General features: G+C 38.6%; 2 protein-coding genes across 6 annotated transcripts in view; one reads left to right on the top strand and one right to left on the bottom strand.

The window, feature by feature from the left end:
* Positions 1-5,757, bottom strand: part of rfx2 (regulatory factor X, 2 (influences HLA class II expression)) — a 30,876-nt gene extending 25,119 nt beyond the window's left edge. For 2 of the 4 annotated variants that reach the window (XM_057355969.1, XM_057355972.1), the window contains exon 1: positions 5,322-5,756. The gene's annotated coding sequence lies outside the window, so the exon portion shown is untranslated. Of the gene's footprint in view, positions 1-5,321 lie in introns of all 4 variants that reach the window. The other 2 variants (XM_057355971.1, XM_057355970.1) reach the window with 2 other exon arrangements.
* A 963-nt stretch (positions 5,758-6,720) lies between these two features.
* acsbg2 (acyl-CoA synthetase bubblegum family member 2) lies at positions 6,721-27,651 on the top strand. 2 transcript variants are annotated; one of them, XM_057357259.1, is made up of 15 exons: positions 6,721-6,898; positions 15,179-15,311; positions 16,686-16,765; positions 18,816-19,084; positions 21,045-21,133; positions 21,556-21,676; positions 21,832-21,912; positions 22,017-22,166; positions 22,283-22,459; positions 23,216-23,397; positions 23,861-24,103; positions 24,234-24,451; positions 24,549-24,688; positions 25,477-25,723; positions 25,939-27,651. In XM_057357259.1, the coding sequence occupies exons 2-15, from the start codon at positions 15,202-15,204 to the stop codon at positions 26,055-26,057; spliced, it is 2,226 nt and encodes a 741-aa protein (XP_057213242.1). In that variant the 5' UTR covers positions 6,721-6,898; positions 15,179-15,201; the 3' UTR covers positions 26,058-27,651. The 2 variants fall into 2 exon arrangements, with proteins under 2 accessions (XP_057213242.1, XP_057213241.1); XM_057357258.1 differs by lacking the exon at positions 6,721-6,898 and adding an exon at positions 11,877-12,069.
* The last annotated feature ends 260 nt before the right edge of the window (positions 27,652-27,911 follow it).

The raw sequence follows: 27,911 nt of genomic DNA, 5'->3' as shown, positions 1-27,911 counted from the left end.
GGAGCAGTTTGAGACGAAAGGGTGGGGGGTTTAAATGCTGAGGGAGAGGCTCTCGTGAGCAACACATTTCAATCTTCAACAAGTCTCAACCTGCTGCTCAGACATCTCACAGCCAAGTCACACGTTTCCCTTATCTAAAAAAAAAAAGACAGGGTTTTGATCAACTTTACATATTATTCATCAGAAAGAGTAGCTTAATACAATGTATTGGCACTAATATAATTTACATAATTAGATTGAAGAAAACTTTTTAAAAAAAAACGTAAGGTTTTATGGATGGTTGCCAGGGTGTTGCTATATGGTTGCTAGGGAATGTTTTTTGGCATGCTGCCAGATCAGTTGCTAAGGCGCTCTGGGTTGTACTAGCCCCAAGTAAAAAACACCCCAGAATCTGGTTTTAGTCATCAGATGCCCCTTTCAATGTAAATCTATGAGATTTGTCCACCTATTTTTATCTCTTTTAAATATTACACTCCCTGAACAAGTCTTAAAGACACAAAATCACAGAAAAATGAAAATTAATTTGCTCAGTTGTTCCAAATCTGTGTAAGTTTCTTTTTTCCGATGAATACAGAGAAAGATATTTGGATAGTAGGAAAAACTGTTTTATAAATTTCTTTGTTTTGATGAACACAAAAAAAAGATATTTTTAAGAATGTAGGAAAGCAAACAGTTCTGGGGCACTTTTGACTACCATTGTATTTTTTCTTACTATGCTAGTCTCAATGGTGGCCAAGAACTATTTGGTTACTAGCATTCTTCCAAATATCTTTCTCTGTGTTCATTGTAACAAAGAAATTTACACAGATTCGGAACAATGCTAAGGTGAGTAAATGATGACAGAATTTTATATTGGTGTGAAATGTCCCTTTAAGTTCCCTCGCACTAACTATGAGCAATAGACTATAATGATGCGTGCCTATCAAACTGAAACTTCTTAGCTCTCTCTCAACCTGTCAATTCTGTATGACATTACGGAGGGAAGCCGTTTCTGTACATCTGAGTAAATGATAAGATAATGAGATAATTACAGCCATAAAAAGGATAACAAAACACGATGATTATGATATCTATGGAGACAAAAAAGACTAATGATCAACAGTATTGGTCACACTGCCAGGACTAAATCTTTATTTCTAAATACACATAAAACAAACACATCACGGTGCCAAAGCAGGTTTCACTTTAAAAACAATTTAATTTTGCAACTATAATGTATTTTTTCCTCCAATTACTTTATATCTAGTTTTTATCTCGAGTATTATTGCACTAGAGCAGGCCTGACGCTGACACGCAGGGTGCAGGCCTCACAGTGACCTTGTATAGCACAAGGGCAGCTGCCGGACGGGTACAGCAGTGATCTGCTTCTGGCTCAGCCTCTTCGACACGGGCTAAATACAGCACTAGCTTAATCATGCGCACATAGACGCATGCACACACACGGGAGAGCTGTATCTGGTCATCTGCCTCCCCTCCCCCATGATGCATCCACATGCACAAATACCTTTCACAGGGGACCACTGCAGCTGTTAGCATGTACTATAGTCCATTAAAAGCTCAGTACGGTATAAGGTTACAGTAGACCCTGGTAAAACAATCATGAAGTCTCCATGATGGCAGAAGATTGAGGAGGGGAGAGGAGAGGAGATGAACTCTGACACAGAATACAGGACGCAGGCATGGTTCTACATTAGCGCTGACAGATGAGCGTGATGTAATGGGGACTGCCCATGCATGCATCTGCGTGCGTGTTCAGATGTAGGTAAACTACCTCACGCATACACCTGATGTTATCACTTCCTGTTGTGTAAACGTAGATAGTGTGGCCTGATTTCATTAAATGATTTAAAAGTGATTATCCATACAGATGCTAAAGAGAGCAGTGCGTACAACACCTGCTCTCATGCTAGTGATGCTTCTCCAGGGCATGGAAGAGAAAACCAGAGACGTCAAAACTCACATCAAAGCAGATATTTGGCATAGAACAGTGATGGGTGATTCAGCTGACTAATTCTGGTACTGTATCTGCATCTAGCCCTTCACCTCCTTTGCGAGCTGAGACTGTGCATCCATCACCACAAACAGATTGAAGAGTTGATTAAAAACCACTGACTTTTAAAAGAATAACACAGAACCCCCCCGGCCCAGCCCCTATGATTCCAAAACCAAGGCTGTATTTGTGTATCAAGTTGCCATGTAAACATAACAGCTGCTAGGATCTGGGTTGCGCAGAATTCCATTCCCATTCCTTTATTTTTCTTTGTGGTGGGTGTGTAAGCAAATTAAAAGCTTGATGTGGACTACATCGCATTACGGGGCTTTGTCAAAACAAGTGAACAAATGGTTTTAAATTTGCCATCTGATTTACAGCTAATCTCTTTCTCATATGTGCATTACAAAATAGAGATATATAAACTACACAGATGGTGTTTAAGGCAAAACTTTAACAAACATGGGTTATGATATGCTTTTTGGGAAATCTACATTAAGCTTTGGGGGTTTAAGTTTCGTTCATATTAATAGAGTCACATGACTGAGAGGAACCGCAAAATGTAGTAACGGCAGCAAAAACTAATAAATATTCAATATCCTACTTGCCTTTTCCAATATGTAACTCCACCTGCATTTATGTGACAAAAAGGCAACAAACAGCTAACCTGCCAATGACAAGCACACCATGAATTTTCCAATGGGGAGCATACAGTAAATACAGGTGACATACAAAAACAGGCGACGACATAGAAAATACATTCAGTTAGGATAAATGTATTGTAATGTCACATTACAACTGCAGAAATAGTAAGGCAGAGATCTAAAATGAATTAAATGCAACTTTACCACAAACCCCCGCTTCCAGTTGTCTTGCAAGCAAAATTCTCAAGTAATATTTGTCAAGCTGGCATGACACAGTCCTCAGATTACATCAAACCATGACACACATTCAACACATCCGTCTAGTTTAATTCACTGAATGTTGTATTTTCGGGTAAACAACCTTGCGTTTATGGGGAAACCTGTGCAGAAATCATAATTATGTATGTACTGCCAATGGTGGCAAACTAATAAGACACTTTTGATCTCTTGTTCCTGGGGCCCCCTTGTGCTTGCGGGCAGAGCCTCACAGCCCATGTTGCCCACTGGGCTACGATGTCCCTTGGCAACACATCAAACTACTGTACCCAAGCTTATGCAAACTGACAGTTGAACCAACAAATAATTTTGATTCTGATTGGCCATCTACCGTCTAACCGAGGAACGGGTCAGTTCAACAATAGTGTTGCATGCATTGCAAACCCCACAAAACTACCTAACTGGACATCACACAGCCCAGGAAGCAGAGACCAGCCCCATCAATAATTAACTTCAATTACATGAATGATTAATTTCTCCTCCAGCCTGGAAATGCACCTGTAACAACATATATTTCATTACAGAAACCGGATCTTTGGGCTTTTGGAGATGTCACATCGTAAGGATGTGTTTGGGGAGAATTTCAGAGCTCAGTGAAGCCCTTGACAGACACGTCGGCAACTGATGCGAGCTATGCTGCCAGTCCCCTCCCCGTTAAGATGAGCTCAGGAGGGACCAGTCACACATACACACTCTTTTCAATGTGACAGACGAATACACCTAATCTTAAACATCCCACCACCAGCGCTCCAGGGAGAGTGAAATAATAGAAACCATCCAGGATGTTATGGATAGTGAGGAAAGAGCTGGTCAACGTGAGGTACATGTTACATCAGGGTCTGTCTCTATGCCAATTATCCTCATTATCAGGCAGGCTTTCAGTAGCAGGGACACTCTTGGCTAAAGAGAGATCAATAGAGAGGCAGAGCCCAATGAGGGCCGACACCTGGACCGCAAGCTATTGTCATGAAGAGGGCTCATTACCAGACTCTCTGCCGAGCAGGTGTAACATCGCCACGGCGACACGTTGCAACTTCAGAAAAATTACAGCAGCTTTGGATGAGCACATTCAAGCTGTTAGCGTCAACAGCCAGTCTGATCTCATTAGGGAGAATGATCATGCAAATACATAACTCATTTGCTCACAATTACTACAGTATGGTCCTTCACATCACTATAACACAGCTCTACTTAGTTACGCCATTAAAAACTTTGAAAGGCAGGGGGATGTGAACCAGTGACATGTAACCGGTATCAAATACGCATCACATGTATTAAATCAATTTAATTGATTTCCTATTTGTTTAAGAAAAAAATTGACGCACAAATCAATAAGGCATAAAACAATAAGGTTTAAGACAAATTTAGATGCATGCGCAATAGCCACTTAAAACAGTTCAGTGAGTTTATTCCTGTCTAAGTCAGCCGTGTCTTAAGGATAATAAAATGAATCTCAATTTCTATTTCATACATTCGCCGATTGCACTTCACCGTCAATTCTCGAATCTGATTCGCTATTAGATTTTCAATAATTCTCTGTTTTACAGATTTTTACGGGTTTTAACGATAGGCTGCAAGACAAGAGTTAAGATAACAATCTTGATATGAGCCGGAGGGTCTGTTTATATGACGGAAATACATTAAAATCAGTCTACGCAAATATACAAAAAGACATATACCATTGTCTAAATAGTTTACAAAGTTTGTAACCCCAATGACGCTTGTATATCAGTCAGATCACTTTCGCTGGCCACCACTTCTCGTTCTTTAACAACCTGTTGATGCATCCCATCCTGCAACGTCTGGCTGAAATAAACATGACATGACTAAAAACAATCTACGATGTGATGTTAACATTTTTAAATATTAAAAGTATTTAACCAGAACGTTAGTTAAACGGAACCAATTGGGTCAAGATTTCACATCAGTCTCTCGGAATCAGCGCAGAATCAGAGTAAACTCACGCGCTTTAGGAAATTAAAGCGATTCGTGAAGGGAAGCGATTGCGGAACAAGGCTGTTAAACCGCTACTGTTACTCCTCGAACAGATTTTGCTGTTATTAAAACTGTTTTAGCTTTTTAGAAAGTTTGTCTACTCAGCTGGTTAGCAAGTTAGCTCGTAACTTGCCCCATCAAGACATTATATACATCTCACAGACGTAATAAACAAGATGTATGACATTTAACATTCAGACAGATCACTTGAGGTTTTCGCCCAGGATCGTAAAACAAACTGATCAAAGTTGGCGAGTCAGATGAGCTAACCAACTAGCGCGCTAACGTGATTCTAAAAGACAGCGAGGAGATCAGGGCGTGAAAACGCGTCCAGATGCAGATTACTCAACCTTCATGGCCTGTTACATTTTCATGAAATTAATTTCGATCTCTCTAACCAGTAAAAAGATATTCACCTCAGGCTTCTGCTTAGATCTGCCCTGGCTTTACTGTTCTTTTCCCTCTCTCTCCTCCAGTTGCGGCTGCTGCTGCTGTTGCTGAGTGTTGCTCCCGTTGGTAAGTAACTGTCTCCACGACTACAGTCACTATGGCGAGCGGGGGTCTCGAGGCAACTGTTGCTATCGTCCTCCTCATACGTCAAAGGCTAAAAAGCGAGAGGGGGAGGGCCACGTTTAGGCTCCTCCTAGAGCATTTTACTCTTGGCTTAACCGGTTAATGTTTGATTCCCCGCGGAGAGCCGCGCTTCGTTTCTGTCCGCCACAACTTTGTGATTTTACCGCGAAGATATCAGACAAACTGACAAAACGAAGAAATCTTAACTCTCGAATGTTTAACGTATTTAACCGGTATGGGCCACCCATTTTCAGCAACTAAAAAAATCTGGGGCGCAATCCATGAAGTTTAAAAATCGTCTTTTTATGCGTACGTCGTCTGTACTAGAACTGTTCGTGCTGTCAGACTCAGTGAGCAGCATATATGCACGCGGATACATTTCATGTGTACTTCGTCACAATCATCGCTCGGTGGCAGTGTTCCATCATAGAACAGTGTTTTCTCAACCGGTGACAAGGCCCACTATGGTGCTCCAACAAACCTCCAAGGGGGGTTAAGAGTACATAAATGTATTTAAAATAAGACCAATTAAATTAGCATTGAGCTAAGCTAAAACAACTTACAATCAAGTTATAACTTACTTATTTTTATAACAAACAAACATCTTTCTAATTACACCAAAGTCTAAAATATTTGAATGGGTAGAAATTGTGAGTGGGGGGCCTTCAAATGTTAATGTGGTCAAAAAGGGCGAGGATGGTTATGTGAGGAGGTTAAGGATGTACATGCATTATATTTGCATACTGTAAAGTATATACTGCATTTGCCCCCAGTGTTAATTCAAATATGTGAAATAGTATAGCCTAAAAGTGGTGTTCACCAGTTTTACCTTGAAAAAATAATAACCCACATGTGTCTGTAAATGTATGAACCCACAGAATGAAGAAAACGTGGTTAATAATGCTTTATATGTACTTTCCTCACCCTTTTAATTTTATTTCACTGTGTAATCATTAGTTAACCAATTTATCGCCATATATTTTATCTACTCATTAACTTACTTATTCATGACCTTAATATTAATTGAATTGTTTATCGTAAAAATTATTTTAAAAGGAAATTGAAATGTTATCATCTAACGCCTGTGACAGCCTGTAGTGGGCGTTTGGTGTGTAATCTGTGCAGTACAGTATACACCAGGTGGCGCTTGGGATATATTTTAGGATGATAAGAGATGGGGACGTGTGCCTGAGGATTGATTACCTATTATTTAGACTACTCGATACTCATGCGTTTACTAGCAGGCGTGAACTTCGTAAACTGAGCCGGTCTGTGACAGAGTCGCACATAAACGTTATCGCACATTATCCGTTTCTCAACACGGTTACTGATTTAAATCTTAGATCTTTAAATCTAAAATTGTCTGAAATTTGCTGAAGTAACAACGTAAACATCTGGCAGTCCTGATATTGTAAAGAGGGTAAGTACTTTTACAGATTCTTCTGAAAAGATATATGCGAGTGTGATTTCAATCTAAACGTAGTTCCGCCGGTTATCAGTGTTCACGCAAGCTTCATTTTAGCTGCTTAGCGAGATATTCTGGTTACTCAGGTCTATGAATGAAACGTGTGAAACGGAAATAATAACACGAACAACAATACATAACTTAAGTCTGTGAATATGTGCACATTTTTTAAATCTTGACAACAATATAACTTTCTCTAGGTTCAGTTTGTTTTAACAAGCGTGTGCAACGTATATAACTATTGATCAGCTTAGCACATTACGTTATGATGGTACAATTAATGTGTTCTCCATGTGAACTTTTGTTGTTATAATTACCTAGTAACTCTACCAGCACTAGCCCTAAAAGAGCATTTGTAGCGTATACTAATGAGAACACTACAAAGTGCGCACAAACGCATCAATGATGATGTGATGTCAGTGACCGCCAGTAACCTCTTGCGGCGCATGTTGCGAATGCGATGTCTCGCGCCAGTTGCTTGACCGGATGGTCGGTCAACGGTCACGTGATCGCACGGTTTTCAAACACACTGTCATTGGCTGTCAGAGAGTCGGACAACGTTGGGGAGGAGAAACATCATCACTGATTTTGAAATTACTGTGTCAATTACCCTTGATCCTCAAGACTGGGTATATTTGCATAGACGTTAAAACTAGCACAGCTTCCTGAAAATGCAAATGATCTCAAAATGTGGTTTTCAAGTAAGACAAACGAAAAGATTAGGAAATAGCACACAGAACTTGTATGTACAGTAGCTGTTGAGGCAACTAATCATGCCTGAATCAAATTACCCTTGACATTTACAGTCGTTGCCAGATCACATGACCACACTGATGGGACATCATGGGCACGTTCAAGCTCAAACCGGTGTGCAACGTTTTGCCACGGTTTCCGGCAAACGACACGTTTCCTGGAAACGGTGTGCAACAGGGTTTGAAATAAGTTTTCTCATTTTGTGGGTTTGTCAAGAATGTCAGCCATAGGGGTTAAGGGGTGAGGTCGCCTTGGGAATGTGGGAGGGCATTTTAGGGGGGAAAGTGTTCAGAGGTATCTTTATATTATTACTTTTTTCATGTATCAGAATTTGTATATTTTCACTCTGTAACAATAAAAAGTTGATCACAAAAAAAAGAATGTCAGCCCATTCAGCAGCAACATGTATATAACCCATGCGGTATTAAAGGCGGGGTAACCGATTTCCGAATTACGCTTTAGACAACTGATTCGGGCCGAGTACCAAAACAACCTTGTAGCCAATCAGCAGTAAGGTGTACAGTACAGTGCACTGGACGGACATTAGCCGAGCGAAAGATGGGGGTAGGGGTGTGTTTGTTTTGGTGATTTGAACATCAACAACGGCTAAGAGAAGTCTGACACCCCGCCTTTAAAGAGACAGCTCGCACAATATTTCCAAGTAAAGTCGTTTACAAATGTATATACGCAACAATTGAAGATATTAGAAAACATGTATTTTGCAGTATTCAACACGCATTTATACCGTATATATAGTGCACGTATATTCAAGATTTCAAAGACGATTGTTGCAAATGAGTCAACGGGAGTGCCGTTCATGTGTTCTAGATTGGTTTAAACGCTTTTTCCTGAGGTGTAAACGCTGGATAATAAACCATATGGTTAGTAGCGTAAGACACTCTGGTTTACATGGAGATGTGAAGGCTGAAGAGTGATGTCATCATAAGCTTTCCTGTTTTAGAGGAAACTACGATTTTCCTGTTCTCGTCAGTGAAACTGGGAAAATGTCGCATGGAATGTCACACACAATATTTGGCCAATCGGTTGATTTGCGAGAAAGGTTGTACTTTATTAAAGAACATACCATTATTTTTTAGCTTATGCGGTTGTGTTTTCCAGAAATTGCGCATATGACTGTTTTTATATCTTCAGAAACCATATAATATTCACTTATACTGTAATCTTTACCTCAGCCAAAGCCCCACATCCAAATTAAACACCACATCAATGTAACTGACCGCAAAATGGCATTGCATTCTCGAGGCAAACATGAACATGGGCTCAGATCAGCAAACAGCTAAAAATTCAGTCTGTTCATTATACCAGTTGTTTGGCTTCAAAAGACAAGGAACATATCACATCACATGGAACACTTTCATGATACTTTAATGGTGGTTTTTCATTGGTTGGTTGGTTTTTGAACACTCAATGGTTGGGTGAAGTGATCTGTTAGAGAAAAACGCTCCCTGCGTCTGTAATTTTAGTTTTAACATGATTATGCTGAATTTCGGGGTCAAAAGTCTCCTCTTCACTTACTTTCAGAATCCTTTCAAAGAAAACTATGCAAATTTAAAGACATAGAGCAGCAGCTCTGATATTAGGTGTCACCCACCACAGTAAGTTCCTATTTTGCATGTCAATGCAATTCTCACATTAATTTCCTTCTCAGGGGCATCTTCCAGCTACCTTTGTTACAGAAATAAACAAGTAATACAGGATGGAGTTGACCGTCAGACTTAGCTAAAATGTAAATGCTTACATAGCTTCACTGTGACCTAATTTTGTTTTGTTGACCATGCACATTTATCAAAGTTTTTAAACTTTTATATAAGAACAGCATTTAACAGGTCTGTACATCTCCCTCCACTAAAGGTTTTGGTTTCTTTGGTTAGGCTCAGATATAATATGAAACAAGTCACTTGTGGGTGATCATGCAGTGAAGGCGGTAAATTGTGGCAGTTGCAGAACACTTGAGAACCTATAAATGTGTGACTAGGTCACTGATTCCAGGCCACCTGGAATTGTCCCCGTGCTCCATTTCCGTTCCAGGGCTGATAGTGGCGAGCTAAGCTGTTTCTTGATGATGCATAAGAAGAGATCTATGAGAACAAATAAATTCACTTAGGCCCCAATTCTACCCCTTACCCCTACACTTTCCCCTACCCCTCCGTTTGGCGCGTTCACGTGAAGGGTTAGGGGTGTCTCAATTCTCTTTTGGTTGGAGGTGTAAGGGGAAGGGCCAGATAGCCCTTCAAACGAAGATTTTTCGGGACCTCACTTCAAACGAAGGGCTAAGAGAAATTTCCAACATGGCTGCTCACTCGAGCAAGCAGACCCAAATGTAAGTAATTTTTGCCATTAATAAGGATTTTGATGACAATTTTTCATTTTATGTATGTTACATTCAATCTTGTGTTTGTATTTACGGTGATGTTCTTTTAACGTTTGCAAAAAAATTCGCTAAATTTTGCTAGCGGACAGCACTGATCGCACAATATTATTATTTTTATGTCATATACCCGGTGCATCGGTGCATGTCCTCTGACGTAACATTAGGAGCTAGCATCGACGTATGATGACGTATACCAGTGTAGTAGTGGTGTCCCATTTCTTAGCGGAAAATTTGCAACCCTTCCCCTCGCCACTATGTTTCAAGGGGCAAGGGGCGAGGGGTAGGCGAAGGGGTAGAAAATAGAAATGGGATTGGGCCTTAATTGTGCAGATGACTGGACTGTGCGGCCAGCATATAAAATGTATCTGCATTTCTTACTTTGGTCTTCGTCAGAACTGACTTGTACCACCTGCTGGTGAAGTGGTCAGGCAGCAGGTAGAGATCATGCATCCGCAGATTCGGCACTCTACTGCTTCTCCTGGGATTCCCGGATGTGAAACTTTGAATTTCAAGCCAAATTTGAACCACTGAATTAGTGGAAGCAAATTTTTAAACCGAAACTATATGGACTGAAAATTGTCTATAGAAAATTAAAGGTTGTATTTTAAAACAAGTTGAATTTTCTTAATGAAATTTAAAAGGTGAATTTTGATTATTGAATTTTTAAACGGTGAAATGTTTCAATTTGAAATATTCACATCTTATCTATTCAACCATATTGAATTGCAGACTCTAAAAATGCAAGCACTGGTAATGCAACAGATTTATTTTTGATTAGTGGTAATTCAACATGCTTTTTGCTTCAAAGACTAAATGCATAAAATACTTCCATAGTTTTACTAGACAGTTGAGCAACTGTTTAGATTCCTTTACTGACAGAAAACGTATGATATTATATCGATCAACAAGGTTAGTCTTATTGTTTGAATGTCTTTTTCTTAATTTAGCATGAGTGTCATGTATACAGTATATTTACTGAACAAGCAGTTCGTTTTTACATCATATGACTAAATAGTAATAAATTAATTTTATGAATTACATCTAATTCATTATAATGAAATAAAATCACATCATCAAACGTAACATTTATAAAACTTTATTACTTTACATCATCCATAAACATGATTTCTTATTCACGTCTGATTGATTATTAGCGGTGGAGTTGAAGACGCTCCGTCATCAAGCTGTGAAGATGGATAGTCATTACAGGAAGGAAGTGCATTTTCAGAATTTAACTAAAGATTATGAGAGCACACAAATTTTAAAAAGAAAATGACCCATATTGATAAACTATTTACAATAAACACTGCAATATTTCATGAAAAAATAGGCATTGTCATTTTTAATTTCACTGGGACTTTAAAGATCCAAGTATGCAGAGTAAATCCAAGCAGCACAATATCACCATTATGTTTTAAAGTGTTCCAGTTGCTGCGTCTAAGTAAGACAGATGTGTGTTTGTGGGTTACGTGTCTATGGAATATCTATGAACTGATGTCAGACACAGCTGTGCTTGGATTTGTAAAATGATGTGGCGTACTCAAGCTTACCCTGGCCTGCAGTAACCTCAACCAAACGTGTGCATCAGTCTGTATTAGAGTGAAAGTGGTGCATCATGTGCACAGTGTTCAGAAGCTCCTCCCCCTCAAAAGGCCAGCATGCCCATATTTGGAGAGATGAGTCTTGTGGTGTGAGAGATTTGAGCCAATCAGAAAATGAAGGGTGTTTTTGTGAGGGTGGGGGCTGAAGGAGGGGGGTTGATGTGCCGTTGAGGGTGTGGTTACGGAGGGGGGAATGCTTCGTGTTTGAAAATGAATGTGCTTGATGCACAGTAGTAGGGCGTGAGGAAGCGGCCACCATTTTTGAGTCTGCCGGCTGTCTCAACTGAACCTTGAATTACACCAAAGGAAACCACCAATAGCTTTTACACACAGGAATTCCCAAGACAGAGCAGAGTTTATTCCACCTGTAAGGATGCGCTGTAAGTTACATTTTCTGTTTTTAAGATGAATGTGAATGATGGTTTTATAGCATCATGGTTTGATGTCTTATGGTTTATACAAGCTGATAATGATGAATTGCATTATGAAGGCTTGATGTGTGTCTTTAAAGCAACAGTTCTCTGTTAGGTATATTCCTGTGCGTGTATCATTATTGTGTTTGGACGTGAAGAGATGTAAATTGAGATGTAAATCTAAAGGTGTGGCTCTTGTGTGCTGGGTGACATGATGTTTTGAGCATCAAAATGGTGAAGCTCACATACTTTGGTTTCAGGTTAAATTTATATGCCATACAAACAGCTTTGAATGTAAATACAGTGGGATCAAACTCTCAGTACCGGCTTACAGATGGTAATTTTTTGGGCGGGGGATGATGCTGGCAGGGTTAGCTATGTGAACCCCCCCGCCACACACACACTTCCCAAGCATCCTGTTGAGTCCTGTATGTTTGGAGGTTGGGACAGTGAATCAATGACACGATTGAGGTGTGGCCATCATTTTATGTACACATGGTGTTATTCTTCCATCATGCTGTAGAGAAGATGCTTGTCAAACACTTTTCATATTCATAACTGTATAGAAAATTAATTATATGAAGGTAAGGTTAATTCTATTGGAAAAGGAAAAAACTTGTGTGAGGAGGGTGTTCAATAAATTACATGAAGAATAACTAACAAAATTACATTTTATCCAGTTCACATATATATACAAGCCTTAAAATGTATTTTAAGTAAAGAATATAGAAAAAATATATATGTATTAGGTCAAAATGTTTTATATTAAATATTTTTTTTTCATATTTTTTATTAATCAATGCTATTGGTCACCCTTGATGTTTGTCTGTGGGTTTTGCATATTTAAACAATAAAAAATATTAAAAGGAGCTTGTCAACTTTGACAACAGAGTTTTTAGTTGTTATTATTATTAATTATTATTTAATTAATAATTATTTTTAAAAAATCAATTTCCTGAAAAGTAGCAGTTTTGGAAATACAGGTTTTGCGTACGACAATGATGGTATTGCTTATAAATGTATCAGCCACGTAATTCATATAAATCACAAAATATTAAATTTACAATTAGAGATGTACCGATACTACATTTCTCCACCGATAACCGTTTTTTCCGAGTGACATCTGCCGATAGCGATTCTGAAGATTTAATTCATATTTCTTAACTTTCTGAATGTTATTAATTCATATAATGACTATTAACGTTAAACATCAAACTGGTGATGTTTCTTACTATTTTCTTTATACAGAGCACAAAGTCATTGCATTTTCCTGTCCTCTTTTGATTGACAGGATATATCGGCCCTGAATATCCGCCTTTTTTTATTATGGGCCTATAGCCAATAGTGTGAAAAATTGTTTTCATCGACCAATTCCGATTATTGCCAGAAATATATTGGTGCATCTTTATGTACTATATATAAGAACTTGACATATCGTATATGACTTGCTCACTGTTTTAAGGTGAATCACACTATTTGGGATGTGTGATGTAAGTCAGGGAAAAAACAGTACCCTCATCCAGTCACGCAAAACTGTATGGTGATTACCTTGTGGAAAAAAAATTGCTGAATACACAGATCTCAGCTTGAACAGGTCCCCAGATGGACAGATTTAGATGGGAATTCCTGTGGGAAGGTCCCAAAGCAGTGCCAGGGTGAAAAATACAAGTCAAGTGTGCTCATTACTAGGGATGTGACGATTCACTCAGCTCACGATGCGATTTATTCACGATTTATTTTTACAAAATGAGTTGAAACAAATTAGAAATGAACAACTTCCCTTGCATTATTTCTTAAATGCTTCACGTTTCTTTGTATAATAAAATTATGTTTTATTTCAAATAACAAAACTAAACTGCAATTTTATAACAAATTAATAATAGAAAAAGTCTCTTTAATATAAACAAACTAATACGGTCTGTGCTTTTCTTGGATTTTTTTACTACTATCATTTTGAAATGATAGTAGTAGTAGTAGTATTTGGTCGAGGGAGTTCAGGTTTTATGAAGCTGTCGCTAAGAACTATTTGCACTTTAGAGTCCTAAAACGCCAGTACCAGATGGAGTAGTAAACTACGTTGATCATGCATACTTGGAAACTGATGGCTTCCTCTCGCCCACCAGCTCCAAAACACACAGGGCAGTGAGCCAGCTCACACGAGTACCGGGGTGCGTTTCCCAAAAGCATCATTAGCCAACTATGGTCGCAAGTTCCGTCGTTCCAGCATAGTTCAACGATTCAAGTTTTTCCCAAAACCACCGTTCCAACGATCAATCCCAAGCAGCGTCGCAAAGTTGCATGGTTGGAACTACAGGTCTAGAGCTGTGGTTAGAAGCATCATTCCTTATTATTATGACATGTAGACTTACATGCATTTTGATCAAAGTAAGCCAGCAACATGCAGTGCCAACTTGGTTCAAACAATTGATCTCCGACAGAGTTACTACGGTTTCGCGAAACAGTCGCATCGTTAATTTCCCCAACGATGCATCGTACTATGGTGGTAAACCAGCGAGATTTAAGAACTTTGCCAGAGTTTATTACAGATGGGCAGGAGAGCTGCTGGCATGTGTCACGTCATATGATGGGGGATGAAGGGAGATTTTGGGGACTTGCCCACAGGTTTTGATAAACAAAACAGGGTTTCATAATACAAAGTGCCGTAGCGAATTCAAAAAGGTCTCTTAAAGGAAAATGCTAAAGATTTTAGTGAAGAAATACAAAGGCAAAACCATGTTTATAAAAATGAAAAGTCATGTTTATTTTAGTCCATTGAGACAGAGGCATGTGTTGTGTTGGGATGTGTGACTGTCACGTGTCACTTGATCACTGCATCAGGTGCCTACTTTCAAATTTAGACTTTGGCTTGACTTGAATGTAGGTGTCACCTGCATCCTATTTACTTGACTGTGTGACTGTGTCTGACACTAAGCTTTTAATGCATTTAAAAAAAAGATTTTGCTATCATTACACTGTTTTTTTACACTGCTTTTGTCCACCCTGCTCTCTTTAGATCTTTTCACTTGGCATATATTTGAAACTAAAGTTGTTTAACCACTACTTCTTTTCTCATTAGTGACCGCTTGTGAAGCTACAGACATGTCCACAGCTGTAGTGATGGATCATCCAGGAGACGTGAACCTTCAGTCCTGTGGCGCAGGGGACAGTCTTGCCTCCCTCGAGGACATCAACACCGAGTGTATGGCAAAGTCAGTCTAAATTAATTTCTTCTGTTTTATGTACATGTATACCTAATGTTTAAATATACCAGCCCATGCTTGCTACAAAACTCGCCTTGGTTATTGAGACTTACAATATTGACACATTATGTCAGGATCGTGTTTGTAAATGTGAGAATGATGTCATCTTAGATTTGAAAGAAGGGTTTATAAATTTCTTTGTTGTGTTGAGCACAAACAGATATTTTGAAGAATGTTCTGGGGCACTTTTGACTACCATTGTCATTTTTCCTACTATGGCAGTCAATGGTGGCCAAGAACTGTTTGGTTACAAGCGTTCCTTCAAATATCTTTCTCTGTGTTCATCAGAGCAACGAAATTCATACAGATTTGGTACAACTCAAGGGTTTAGTAAATCGTGACAGACTTTTTATTTTTAGGTGAACTGTCCCTTAATAACTGATTTTTGTTAATGCTTAACCAAATAAAGTTACAGCAGCTTTAACCACATGATATGCTGATCAGATGGCATAAATCAAGCCCAACTTAACATTATTCAAAGACTTTTTCACAAATTTTGTAAAGACAATCACACTGTTCACTAGGGCTGTGCAATATATCGAAATTATCAAAATGTATGTATATGTGCATATCGCAATATGCATATCGCGATGGTTTGCGATAAATGAGTTATTTAATTCTTTGGAAAGTTATGTATGGTCAAAGTTTTAGGTCGATGCGGATAGTATAGTATCTATCTGGCATGACGCGGATGTTATGGGATATGCGTACGTGTGCATGATAGCTTGCGCGCGCTCTGGCGCAAGTCAATCAACAATCCGCGCCGCGAAGCTAAATTTGTTTTATTTATTTTTGTTTATTTACAAAATGTCAGATTTGTTTAATGCAACAGTAAAACATGGCTGTTCACTTTCAGAAGTTGTAGTGATGCTTTCTTTTTCCTAAAATAATGTTGGTTATATCATTTCTTTAATATATTTTAATACAATTTAAATTGATTTTAGAAAAAGAAATATCGTATCGCATATCGAATATCGCATTATTTAGCATGCTATCACATATCGCATTTTTCCTCAATATCGCACAGACCTACTGTTCACATTGGATGAAGAAACCAGAAAATAAATTTATTCTGCCGTTCTAGATCATGCTTTGCATATTTTCTACAACATTTTGCACTTTGTTTAGTTTCTCAATCTGTCCAAAGTACATCTAAGAGTTCTTAACGCTCATTTAAACTGGTGTCTTAGAATAACTACAGAGTATTGAGCTAGGCAGGGCGATACCTATAAGTATCTGTGAAAGAAAAGCTAGTTACAGAATGCTGCTCGTCTGGAAAATCCATTATTTTGACATTATCTTCTCTTACTGAATTCTTCACAGTGAGTCATCGGAAGAGGAGGCATGCGCCAGAGAAGAGCAGATCAACACTAAAGCCCAACAGAGCGTGCACACTGAATCAGGTGAGACACAAATCATTTCGGACACTGGGGTAAAATATCCAGAACACACTCTCACTCCCTTACAAACAAACACACTCTCTTGTGGATGTAACACTCACGTAAACTTGCTAGTGAATTTTCATTTGCGCACACACTAATCCAGAGCTTAACACCCACTTTAAGCACACAAGCCCTACACATTTTTATGGGCCCCAAAACCACCACACGTACATGCGGTGACGGTCCTTCATTTTAGTGATAAAGAGCGATGGAAAACTGGCCGGTGCACTTAATAACTGAAAACACACACATCAATGTGCCTCAGTATTTCCATACTTGAAAATTCTTATGTAACTTCGACTGTCCGAGAACTCGCAGTCAGCACGCTGTGTTAAAGGAAGTGTTTGGAAAGGAAGCTGCCCTTCCCTGTGCTAGCCAACTTCCTGTTCCCTGAGCAGGAAGACGTTGTTTTATGGGAATTTATATCAATTTAATAGGCACGTATGAGTTTTTACACGTAAGTTAAACAGTTACAGAGCACTTGTGTGTGTGTGTGTGTGTGTGTGAACTCTCCGAAGTTTCATCGCTCTGCTCTTGTCTGTCGTGTTTACATTAGATAACTGTGCTTTGAATGAGGTCACCTTGTCGTGAAGTCACATGACCCTGAATTTACAGGTCAGGCTGCTGTGTGTGGTCAACAAAAAGTTGGGAGCAGCTGGGGGTTATGGGTATCAGATTGACACTTCACAGAATATTGCACAATGCGTGGGCGAGGGGCATTCTTCCTATTTCAACATCTGCAAAATCAGTCAAGAAAAATCCTGTTAATCTTGCAACTGTTTTACTTATTAAAAGGTACAGTGTATTCTGCACCACATTGTGTTATTTCAGACCCAAATTAGCCTGTGAAAGCATTGATTGCAAAAGCAGTCTTTCATTGTTTTGGCAAAAAAAATAGAATTCCCACAACTAACTGACACCATTGCTCAAGATATTGCTGGATTAGGACAGTTACATCTTGTGCCACTAGTGATGCGTAAATGACACACTGTCCCTTTAAATCGAGCCATGTACAAAGTGGTTCTGTGTCACTGATCTATATAAATGACTGGATTGCTCAATGACGTCTTAACACTGAAGCTACCGCGCCGCCATGTTGGTATGCCCAAACGTTCTTTTAAATTAATAGGGAGTTTTCACATATTAATGATAAAACAGTAATTTACCAGTCCCCGTTTTTATATCTAAAGTCTTACAGTACATTCTTACAACGCAAATGTCTCAAGCATTTTCCGTCTTATTAGATATAGAGTAAGTTAGGTTAATCTTTATTACAGTAGCGTACATATCAGATCAGCAGACTTAACGAGACACCTCCGCATATGACAAATGTGCTTATTCTGACATCTAAATACAGATAAATACAGGCTATATATGTTCTTTAAAGGCGGGGTGTCCGATTTCTCTTAGTCGTTGTTGATGTTCAAATCACCAAAACAAACACACCCCTACCCCCATCTTTCGCTTTCGTCAGCGCTCGGCTCGGCTAATGTCCGTCCTGTGCATTGTGCACCTTACTGCTGATTGGCTACAAGGTTGTTTTGGTGCTCGGCCCGACTCAGTTGTCTAAAGCGTAATTCGGAAATCGGTTACCCCGCCTTTAAGCCATGACGCTTTATTTCTAAACATTTACTCATGTGCCATTACAACAGTGTGCAATACACACTCACCTTCTATACATTGATTTCTATACGTCGCTATTCTTCCCAAAATAAACATAAACATTGGAAAAACATCAGAATTAAGAATTAATTTAAACACACATGTGAACTAAAAACGTATCGTGCGCCTAACACGCTGAAAAGCTGGTTATTTTGGATCGTCATTTTGACTGTAAGTCAATGGCGCTCTCTTTCAGTTGGGCAAGATGGCGGCGCGATCGCTTCCAGTGGCTTCACCTGCCGTTGGTTTAGTGTTCTAGGCGCAATCCAGTCATTTATATAGATCAGTGTTCTGCGTACATAATGAAAATGTAACATAAATAATAATCACTATTCTCTTTCGTTTTTAGGTGCCACACCTCGTCCCGACTCTCTCTCCCTTCCGCGTCAGGGGACAGAGCTCTGGACCACATGCAGGGATGGAGAGGTGAAGCTCAGGATGGGTGATTCTGGCCCAGAGGCTGAGGCTCCTGTGACTGTGAACCAGATGTTCACCACTGTAGTCAAACTCTATGGCAAATACACCGCGCTGGGCTGGAAAGAAGGAGAACAGTGGAAAACCATGAACTACAGTGAATACTACAAAGCTTGCCGTACTGCTGCCAAGAGTTTCCTGAAGGTGAGAGCATGAGAGAGAAAATGTCTCTATTTGTGACCTACTTAGACCTATGGCCATTAAATGTTTTCTGGATTATTCTTTATGAATAAAGGAAAATATATTAGATTTTGTCATTTTTTTATTTTCTTTTAACATTTATTCATCCTTTCATACAAAGTAATAATTAAAAAGTACTACAAATAATTTATTTGATTTCCAATTTGCAATAGATTCTTAAAATTATATTATATTATATTATAACTATTCTTGAAATTCTATCTATGCTGCACTCCATGTATTCATTTAATTTTGCTGAAAAAAGCATTACATTCATACAATGTTGGCAAAACTTCATCTATAACCAGCTATATAACATTATCTGGATGGCATTTGGCGTAGTTCACAATAGCATTGATGTCATAAACCTCGTCCATATTTCAAAGGTTTCAAACACTCAGTCTGTGAATGCTTTGTTTTGAGTCTAGCACCGTCGTATCACAACAAACTCCTGCCCATTGATACTGTAGATAACTCTAGTAATTCTCATTATCTTAAAGTCTGTGTTGTTGTGATAGCCACAGTTTACCATTCCTGTACACTGTTAACTGAAATGACCCTGTAATGGTCCTGATAAGAGGAATACTTTGGTGTCAGAGGTGCCTGATAACAACCATTTAAAAGCATAAAAGTGCTTATAAAGTGATGGACTTGAAGTGTTAATGAGATCACAGTCCTCCTCGAACACTTGTGTCCTTGAGTGAGAGTTTTAACTTCAGGTTACTGCAGGACGAAAGCGCCATGCGTTCACATGCGTTTGAAACAGCTTTAGATTCATGGAACTAAACACACCGAGCGAGTCTAGTTTGTGCCATTTATGAACGTTTGGTCTGACCCCCCTGAGAGTGATACAATACAGTAATGAACATGGGTTGAATAATAACTGTTGTATGCACAGGCCATTGTACATCAGCTTGTTTTTCAATGACCTTGTATCAAGTTACGTGTTGCTCAGGGTGAACGTCAACTGCCGACTGGTCATGCTCTCCCTGTGGGGAACAGAACATCATGCCCGCCGGCCGATGTGGGCAGATTTCCATGGTTTTGTTTATTGTTAGTTAGGAAACTCTAGATGTAACGTGACAGACTCTGACCCTGTGGGAGCAATTCAGGTCTTGGTGTGTTCTCTCTAGGTAGCATACACCGAGGAAAGACTTTACAAAAGATGTTTTAGACTCCCAAACAGCCAAAAGATCATTTGAAATACTAAGGCCAGAATTTCAGATATCATTATATTTTTGCTTATTCAAAGTAAGAGTTAATGAAGTTACAGCAAGTTACAAAAAAGTGTGGTGATGTAAACTAGTTCTTTATTTTATGTGACCATTTTTGTTATTTATTGTTTTCTACATAAAATCATCATACATAATGTACATAAGGTTATTTGAAACTATAACCTTGATGTATTCCAAAAAGTATTTTGACCGAGTACGGCCATGTCAAAGATTGAAATCAGTGTTTAGGAAGCCAAGATCCGCTGTTTTTTGTGCAAATGTGTAAAACTTAATTTGTCCATAAAATCAGTAATTTGACCTTTCATCATATTATAAATGAAAATCGAAGTACTCTATTTTGAAATCTTTTATATAATCTATCATTTACAGTAAAACCCTACATATTTTCATCATTTTCATGGCTGACATATATTTATAATCCCCTACTTACAAAAATTGTTTTAAAGGCACAGTACCTAATTTCTTCAAGGCTTCCATACAAAACATAATTATTGAAATTGAACTATTACAATATAACCTTAAAATATGAAATAAACATCAAATAAAAAATACTTTTTTATTTTAGTTAACTGCATATTCAGAAGGAAAAATACTATATCTGATCATTGAAATTTTCGATGAATTCATGTAATTATTCTTTGTTTTAATGTGTGTAAACTACAGGTAATTATGTGTTTGTGTGATCACAGCTTGGTCTTGAGAGATATCATGGAGTCGGTATCCTTGGCTTCAACTCTGCCGAGTGGTTTATCGCTGACATCGGAGCTATTTTAGCTGGGTAAGAGTGTGCTCTGTGTCCTGCTTGTCATGTGTGTGTGGTTGCGTGTTGTGCCGTGTATCTGCAGGTAATATGTTTTAGCCTTTTACACATACATGAGTCTTCAGCTCAACCATAAATGTTGATGATAAATGACAATGCTACTCCAGAGGCACGCTAGGTCGTTCTCAGTAACGCATCATATACACACGGTTTGTGTTTGTTTTAAACAAAGCTGTAATCAGTGCATCAGGAATAAATAGTGGCTCTGTTGTGCAGCTACGTAGCGGCCTAAATTTACTCGTTTGCAAACATTTCGGTGGAGTGGGTCGGAACACCCATAGGTGGGAATGACGTTTGTGTTTGATGGTGTTTGCTGTTGCTGTACTGTGGTGACCACCTTTAGGATGCTTAAATAGAGAATATGTTTGTGTTGTCGACAGAGGGTTTGCTGTGGGCATCTACACAACCAACTCCCCAGAGGCATGCCAGTACGTAGCCGAGAACTGCCAGGCCAACATCCTGGTGGTAGAAAACAACAAACAGCTACAGAAGATCCTACAGGTGATAATAGTACAAAATATTAATGTGTTGAACATATTCAACAAACCAGATCAGACCTTTAACCTACTATTGCTTCATATTCAGATCTAAGATGATAAATTGCACCGTTTGTTTTTTTATTCACCTATTATGCTCTGCGCATGTTTGCATTTTAGGTCCAGGACAAACTGCCCCACCTCAAAGCCATTATCCAGTACAAAGATGAGCTAAAAGAGAAGAAGCCGAATCTCTACACGGTACATTTTATAAAACAAATATCGGCTGTTCTCAGATCGCAACGTCAAATAATTCTCTAATATTGAAAGCTGACATTCGCAATGCAAACCTCTGACATACGCAGTGGGCGGAGTTCATGGAGCTGAGCCGCGATGAGCCCGATACACAGCTTGATGACATCATCAGCTCCCAGAAACCCAATCAGTGCTGCACGCTGATCTACACGTCCGGAACCACGGGCCAGCCGAAGGGAGTCATGCTCAGTCACGACAACGTCAGTAAAACCCAAATATGAGCAATATTGATTATGACAATACTACTGAGTTTACTAAGTAGTGTACACTTTTTAGTAAGCAAGCAAAATGCACAAAACTTCTCTCTCTTTTGTAGTTGACATGGACAGCATTTGCAACGAGCCGAGATGTGGGTCTGACAAATGCAGACCAATCACAGGAAATCGTGGTGAGCTACCTGCCGCTTAGCCATATTGCTGCACAGATGATTGACATCTGGATCACCATGAAAGCAGGAGGAGCCTCGTACTTCGCACAGCCTGATGCACTAAAGGTTAGTGTGCGCTTTTGCACGTACGGCCTTACTAAGAGGCGCTGCCTTTAAATCATTTCAGAATGACAGTATTGAGTTGTGACATGATGTGAATGATGGATACATGACATTTAGCAGCGGTAAACCTATTAGCCAAACTTACTGAGCTGAGCGTCATTGATCTTAATTACTGTAAAATTGACTGTACAAAATTGAGTTTTTTACGCAGTAGTGGTAAAGAATAAAATTAGGGGAAAAAATCAAGTGAACACTTGTGACCCATCCCTGTTGGAAATCATTACATGCTTTCAATGCTTTAATGTACAAAAAGGCCTCTGTGATGTTTAATTTTCAGCCCAAAAACAAGCCAATCTGTGTCTACTGATCTGGTGATATTATTTGAATTAATCTGTAAATAATCAAATTAATTCATCTGTAAATAAGAAAAAAACATTTAAAACAATTTTATTATATTTAACTTGTTCTTTACTATGAAAATAACCCTGAATGACGTTAAGTCTCTTAAAGATCCGTTGAAGTTGAGCATGTGATAGCTGCTGTTACAGAAGACCACGTACGTCTCAATCTAACACCAGATTGTTGTTGTATAATAAAGTCTTTGTTTTTGGATCTCAGAGCTAGAAACTGATCTACGTGCACTTAATAAGAGGCTAGTCATGTCACCTGATTTAACCCTGGGTGTGTCAGCTGATGTTGGCATGCACTGATGAACCTTCCTGAGACATGTATTAATAGAAATGGTTTTGTGTGTCCCAGGGTTCCTTGGTCAACACCTTACGTGAGGTTCGTCCTACTGCTTTCATGGGCGTCCCGCGAGTGTGGGAGAAGATGCAGGAAACGATGAAGTCTGTCGGAGCCAAATCCTCCACCGTACGCCGGAAAGTGGCATCCTGGGCCAAAGATGTGGGTCTGCAGACCAACCTGAACAAAATAGAGCCGTACGTACACACACACATACAGAATGCACAAAGTATGTGAGTCAGTATTTATAAAAAATCACTAGAAAGCCAGAGCTCCATTTTGAGTTTAAGGGATAGTTCACCCAAAAATGAAAATTCTTTCATCATTTACTCACTCTCAAGTCATTTTATACCTGTATGACTTTGTTTCTTCTGTGGAACACAAAAGAAGATATTTTGAAGAACTTTGGTAACCAAGCAACATCGGATCCCATTGACTTCTATTGAATAGACACATAAAACCACTGTGGGACATTTCTCAAAATATCTTTTTTAGTGTTCCAAAAAAAATTGTTACACTGATAATATAATCAGCATTCAAAATAAATGTATTCAAATGTAAAATTAAAGAATTATGCATTACTGAGTGATGTTTTCTACAATGAAATAATACAAGTTATTTGTACGTTGTTAATAGAGAGTAATTGACTTTTCTCTCCAGTAACGGCAACATGACCAGAAATCCACTTAACTATCGGTTGGCAAAGCGTCTGGTGTTCCGGAAGGTTCGGAAGGCACTGGGTCTGGATCGCTGTAGGAAATGCTACACTGGAGCTGCTCCTATAACCAAAGACACGTTGGAGTTTTTCCTCAGTCTGGACATTCCACTGTTGGAGCTCTATGGCATGAGTGAGAGTTCTGGACCTCACACCATCACACTGCCCGATGCCTTCAGACTGACCAGGTACACACAAACACGTCATTTCTTTAAAGCCCAAGTTTGTGTTTCCATCCATTTTTCCACAAAACTAAAACAAACTAAATGACCTCAATTCACCTAGCATGTATCTAACATCTCCTGCTTGCTCTCTCAGCTGTGGAAAGGTGATTCCAGGCTGTAAGACAAAGATCTTCAGCCCTGATGCTGATGGGAATGGAGAGATCTGTTTCTGGGGTCGTCATGTGTTCATGGGCTATCTGAACATGCCTGATAAAACTGAAGAGTCTGTAGATGCAGAAGGCTGGCTGCACTCGGGCGACCTCGGCAAACATGACCAGAACGACTTTCTATTCATCACCGGAAGGATTAAAGGTATTGACGTGGATCAAAAGCAGATGCGTAGCTGAAATACCATGTGGTCACAGATTTAAATGTGATTTCTTTAATAAAATCTATGTAAATATTCCAGAATTGATCATCACAGCCGGAGGGGAAAACATTCCTCCTGTGCCCATTGAAGATGCAGTTAAAGAAGCTGTTCCACTGATAAGCAACGCCATGCTTATCGGAGATAAGAGAAAGTTCCTGTCTATGCTGATCACTATTAAGGTAATCTAGGGTCTGTGTGTCAGTGTGAACTCTATTACTTATCTACTTATGGCCTTGCGTAATTATGAAAGATATGGATAACTTCATGATACAAATCTAATCTGTGTATTTGATCTGATGGCTCCAATAGAAAGTTTTGTGTGTATGGTTATATGATTTTCAGATACGCAAGTTCTATCAGTCACTGATAAATCTTGTGTCATCAAAACGCTTTCATAAACTCATAGCCTTAAAGCTGCTGCCATCAATGCACAATGAGTGTAACTACATTGGCTTAATGCAAAAACATTTTACTGGGATCTTTACGCCCCCTAGTGGCAGCCATCTGTCACGAAAAGACTAGGTTTAGTTTTAATATGAAACCTTCTTGATAAATTGTGTTCTGAATTAAAATGATAGATGTGTAAAAATAAATATTTTAAGTTTATTTTGCTAAATTTAAAAAAGCAAAAAACAACCTCAATCAAATAAATAATTAAATTCAATGTGAGTGGTAAAGGCAAAAATGAATATTACTAACTTCAAATCTCAATGGTTCTTGCGTGTTCGGGACAAAATAAATCAGGAAAAGAACCAATAAGATTTTGAGTCATTTGGATTATCTGGGGTGGCATAAAGATAAATAAATAACAATATTATATCCTTTAATTTAAATAGTTGTAATGTTTTTATTTTGACTTCATCAAAAACAATTTAATATACAGATAAATAGAATTCCTCATGTAATTAGAATCAAGAGTTCTTACCATATGTTCTAACTGTTGACTGTTTTTCTGTCTGTCTTTCAGTGTAAGTTAAACGGTGAGACGGGCTATCCTGAAGATGAACTCACTCCTGAAGCCGTAGAGTTGTGTCGCAAACTCGGCAGCAACTCCACAAGAGTCAGTGAGATCGCCGGCGGGCGTGACCGTGTTGTATATGCAGCTATACAGGAGGGCATCAACCGCGTCAATGAAAAATCAAATTCTAACGCCCAGCGCATCCAGAAATGGACGGTGCTGGAGAAAGATTTCTCAATCCCCGGAGGAGAGCTGGGTGAGTAGACATTAGATAGGGATGATGTGGACATCCAGCCAAAATGTATAAGAGCTTCTTTTCAAAATGTAGTTCTTAACGTCTACCTTTTTGATTCTTATACTTTGTTCAAACATATTAAAATCTAATGCTTTATGTGAGTTCATATGTCAGTCAAAGTCTCTATTTGTTTAGCTGGTGACACATTTTAAACAGCTTCTCTCTTTGTCTGTCAGGGCCCACAATGAAGCTCAAAAGGCCAGTGGTTATGAAGATGTTGAAAGAGCAAATCGAGAACTTTTACAAAGAAGTCGCGACCCCCACCACCCCAGATGACCCCCTGCCTTCTAAATAGATGTTCAACAAAAGAGATGAGAGACAAAGAGACTGACATGGTTTAACAAACAACACACGAACACACACACATAGGAACACCACTTCAGACCTTATGTTTGCTTCTGCTTGTGTCTATTTTTAATTTAAATTTGATCAGGGTTTAATCTTTTATCATATTGTTTACATTTATCTGTGTTGTTAAAAAAGACCCAAAGCCATTCGTGACATTTGTTTCTGTGGTGATTTACTATTTATTTTGTTGCCTTATTGTAATGAAGCGTGGTATCTCCCAATGAATGAAGTATCATATGAGCCATGTAATATGTAACTTTGATGCGGGTGATTGAGAAGCTATGTTCAAAGATGAATTATTTATGATGTAAATTGTCATCAAAACTTGAGAACGCCTGATGGTGAAGACATCGGGTGTGACTAAATGGCTTTGAGAATATGTCTGGGGTGTTTACTGATGCTCATGATTAATGTCAGAAAGATGTGAATGAAATCAGTTTTATGATCTGATTTCTGTTAAATGAAAACTGGATGCATGTAGAGGAATTTAAGACTTCGTTCTTTGAGGGCGGTTGTTTGGCAACACCCATATCAAACAAGCCATATATCTTATTTTTTCTTATTTTTTGAAACCAAATGCATCACATGTTTGACCAGTTGGTTGATTTTGTTGTTTATTGTAATTCTTTGTTAATTTGCCATGAAGCTGTTGTATAGTGTGTGTGTGTTGATATGTATTACGTATGCGAATTCTTCTTTTGTGGTCTTATTTGATGCTTTACTGACTCTCTCTGACAGTCCTCAAAATTCTAACATTGGTTTTCCATTGAGTTCCAGTATAAGCATTAGCTTTATGGAAAAACATTGTTCTGCCATTGTTGTCTGGAATAACGCCGTATATTTATCTTGTGAAATAAGGGAATGATAGGAAGGAACTGTGCAGAGGTGACAATTTGGAAATGTCTGCAACTAAAATCAGTCAAATACTTGAATACACAAAGAACCTGAAACTTGCAACGCAAATCCAAAGATTTTATTTTCCCTCTGTAAATGCACTAGATTTTTCTTCTCAGCAAGATATACTTAATATGTATACTCGGACTACGCAGCATGACATAACCACAGTGAGGCCTTTTTGTAAATAAGTGTTTTAGTGATTTGTGCATGAAATGATACAAAATATACACTTAGCTCATTCAAACACTGAGAATGAAGGTAGAATTGAGCTAGTGAGTCCTTCTGTCTGGGATTTCTGTTTAAGCCTATATTTCTCTACAATCTTTTTCCAATTCCATCTGGTTGCTCTCATGAACTTAGAAATACAGTTACGGTTTAATAAAAGTCTAATGTAGAGCTTACAAGCTTAACAATGTGAGGTCTCAGACTATGGGAGGTTATATCTGGTTTTACCTGACTCTAAAATCATTTGAGCTGGGTGACAACTTTGTTGTGTTTCGTGTGACATTAAAGGTTCTGAAAGTGCATCACTGTCATCACAAGATTGATGTTGGATAAAGTTGGTTTTGAGATGGAATTCTGATTTGCACTTGTGTGATGTTTGAGGCCATCATTTTATCTAAAAATAAATGTGATGTATAATGTTGGTGCATTCTTCCTTTGCTCTGTAAATAATATATATTATATAATCAGTAACCCAACATCCGTTGGATTCCATTTGGTTATTTTTGGGGACCAAATAATTATATATCTCTATTCTTTTCTGTAACTAAAAACTAAGGTTACGAACGTTCGGGAAGCAAATATTGTTAGCGGGAAGTACTTTCTATTAGTGATATAGATTGCTGAAATAAAGTGTATTTACTTTAATATAATTTACGTGAGTTGAAATCAAAATGACGTC

The sequence above is a fragment of the Triplophysa rosa genome, linkage group LG17, assembly GCF_024868665.1.
Source record: "Triplophysa rosa linkage group LG17, Trosa_1v2, whole genome shotgun sequence".
Taxonomy (NCBI): Eukaryota; Metazoa; Chordata; class Actinopteri; order Cypriniformes; family Nemacheilidae; genus Triplophysa; species Triplophysa rosa.
This window is presented reverse-complemented; position numbering and strand designations above follow the sequence as displayed.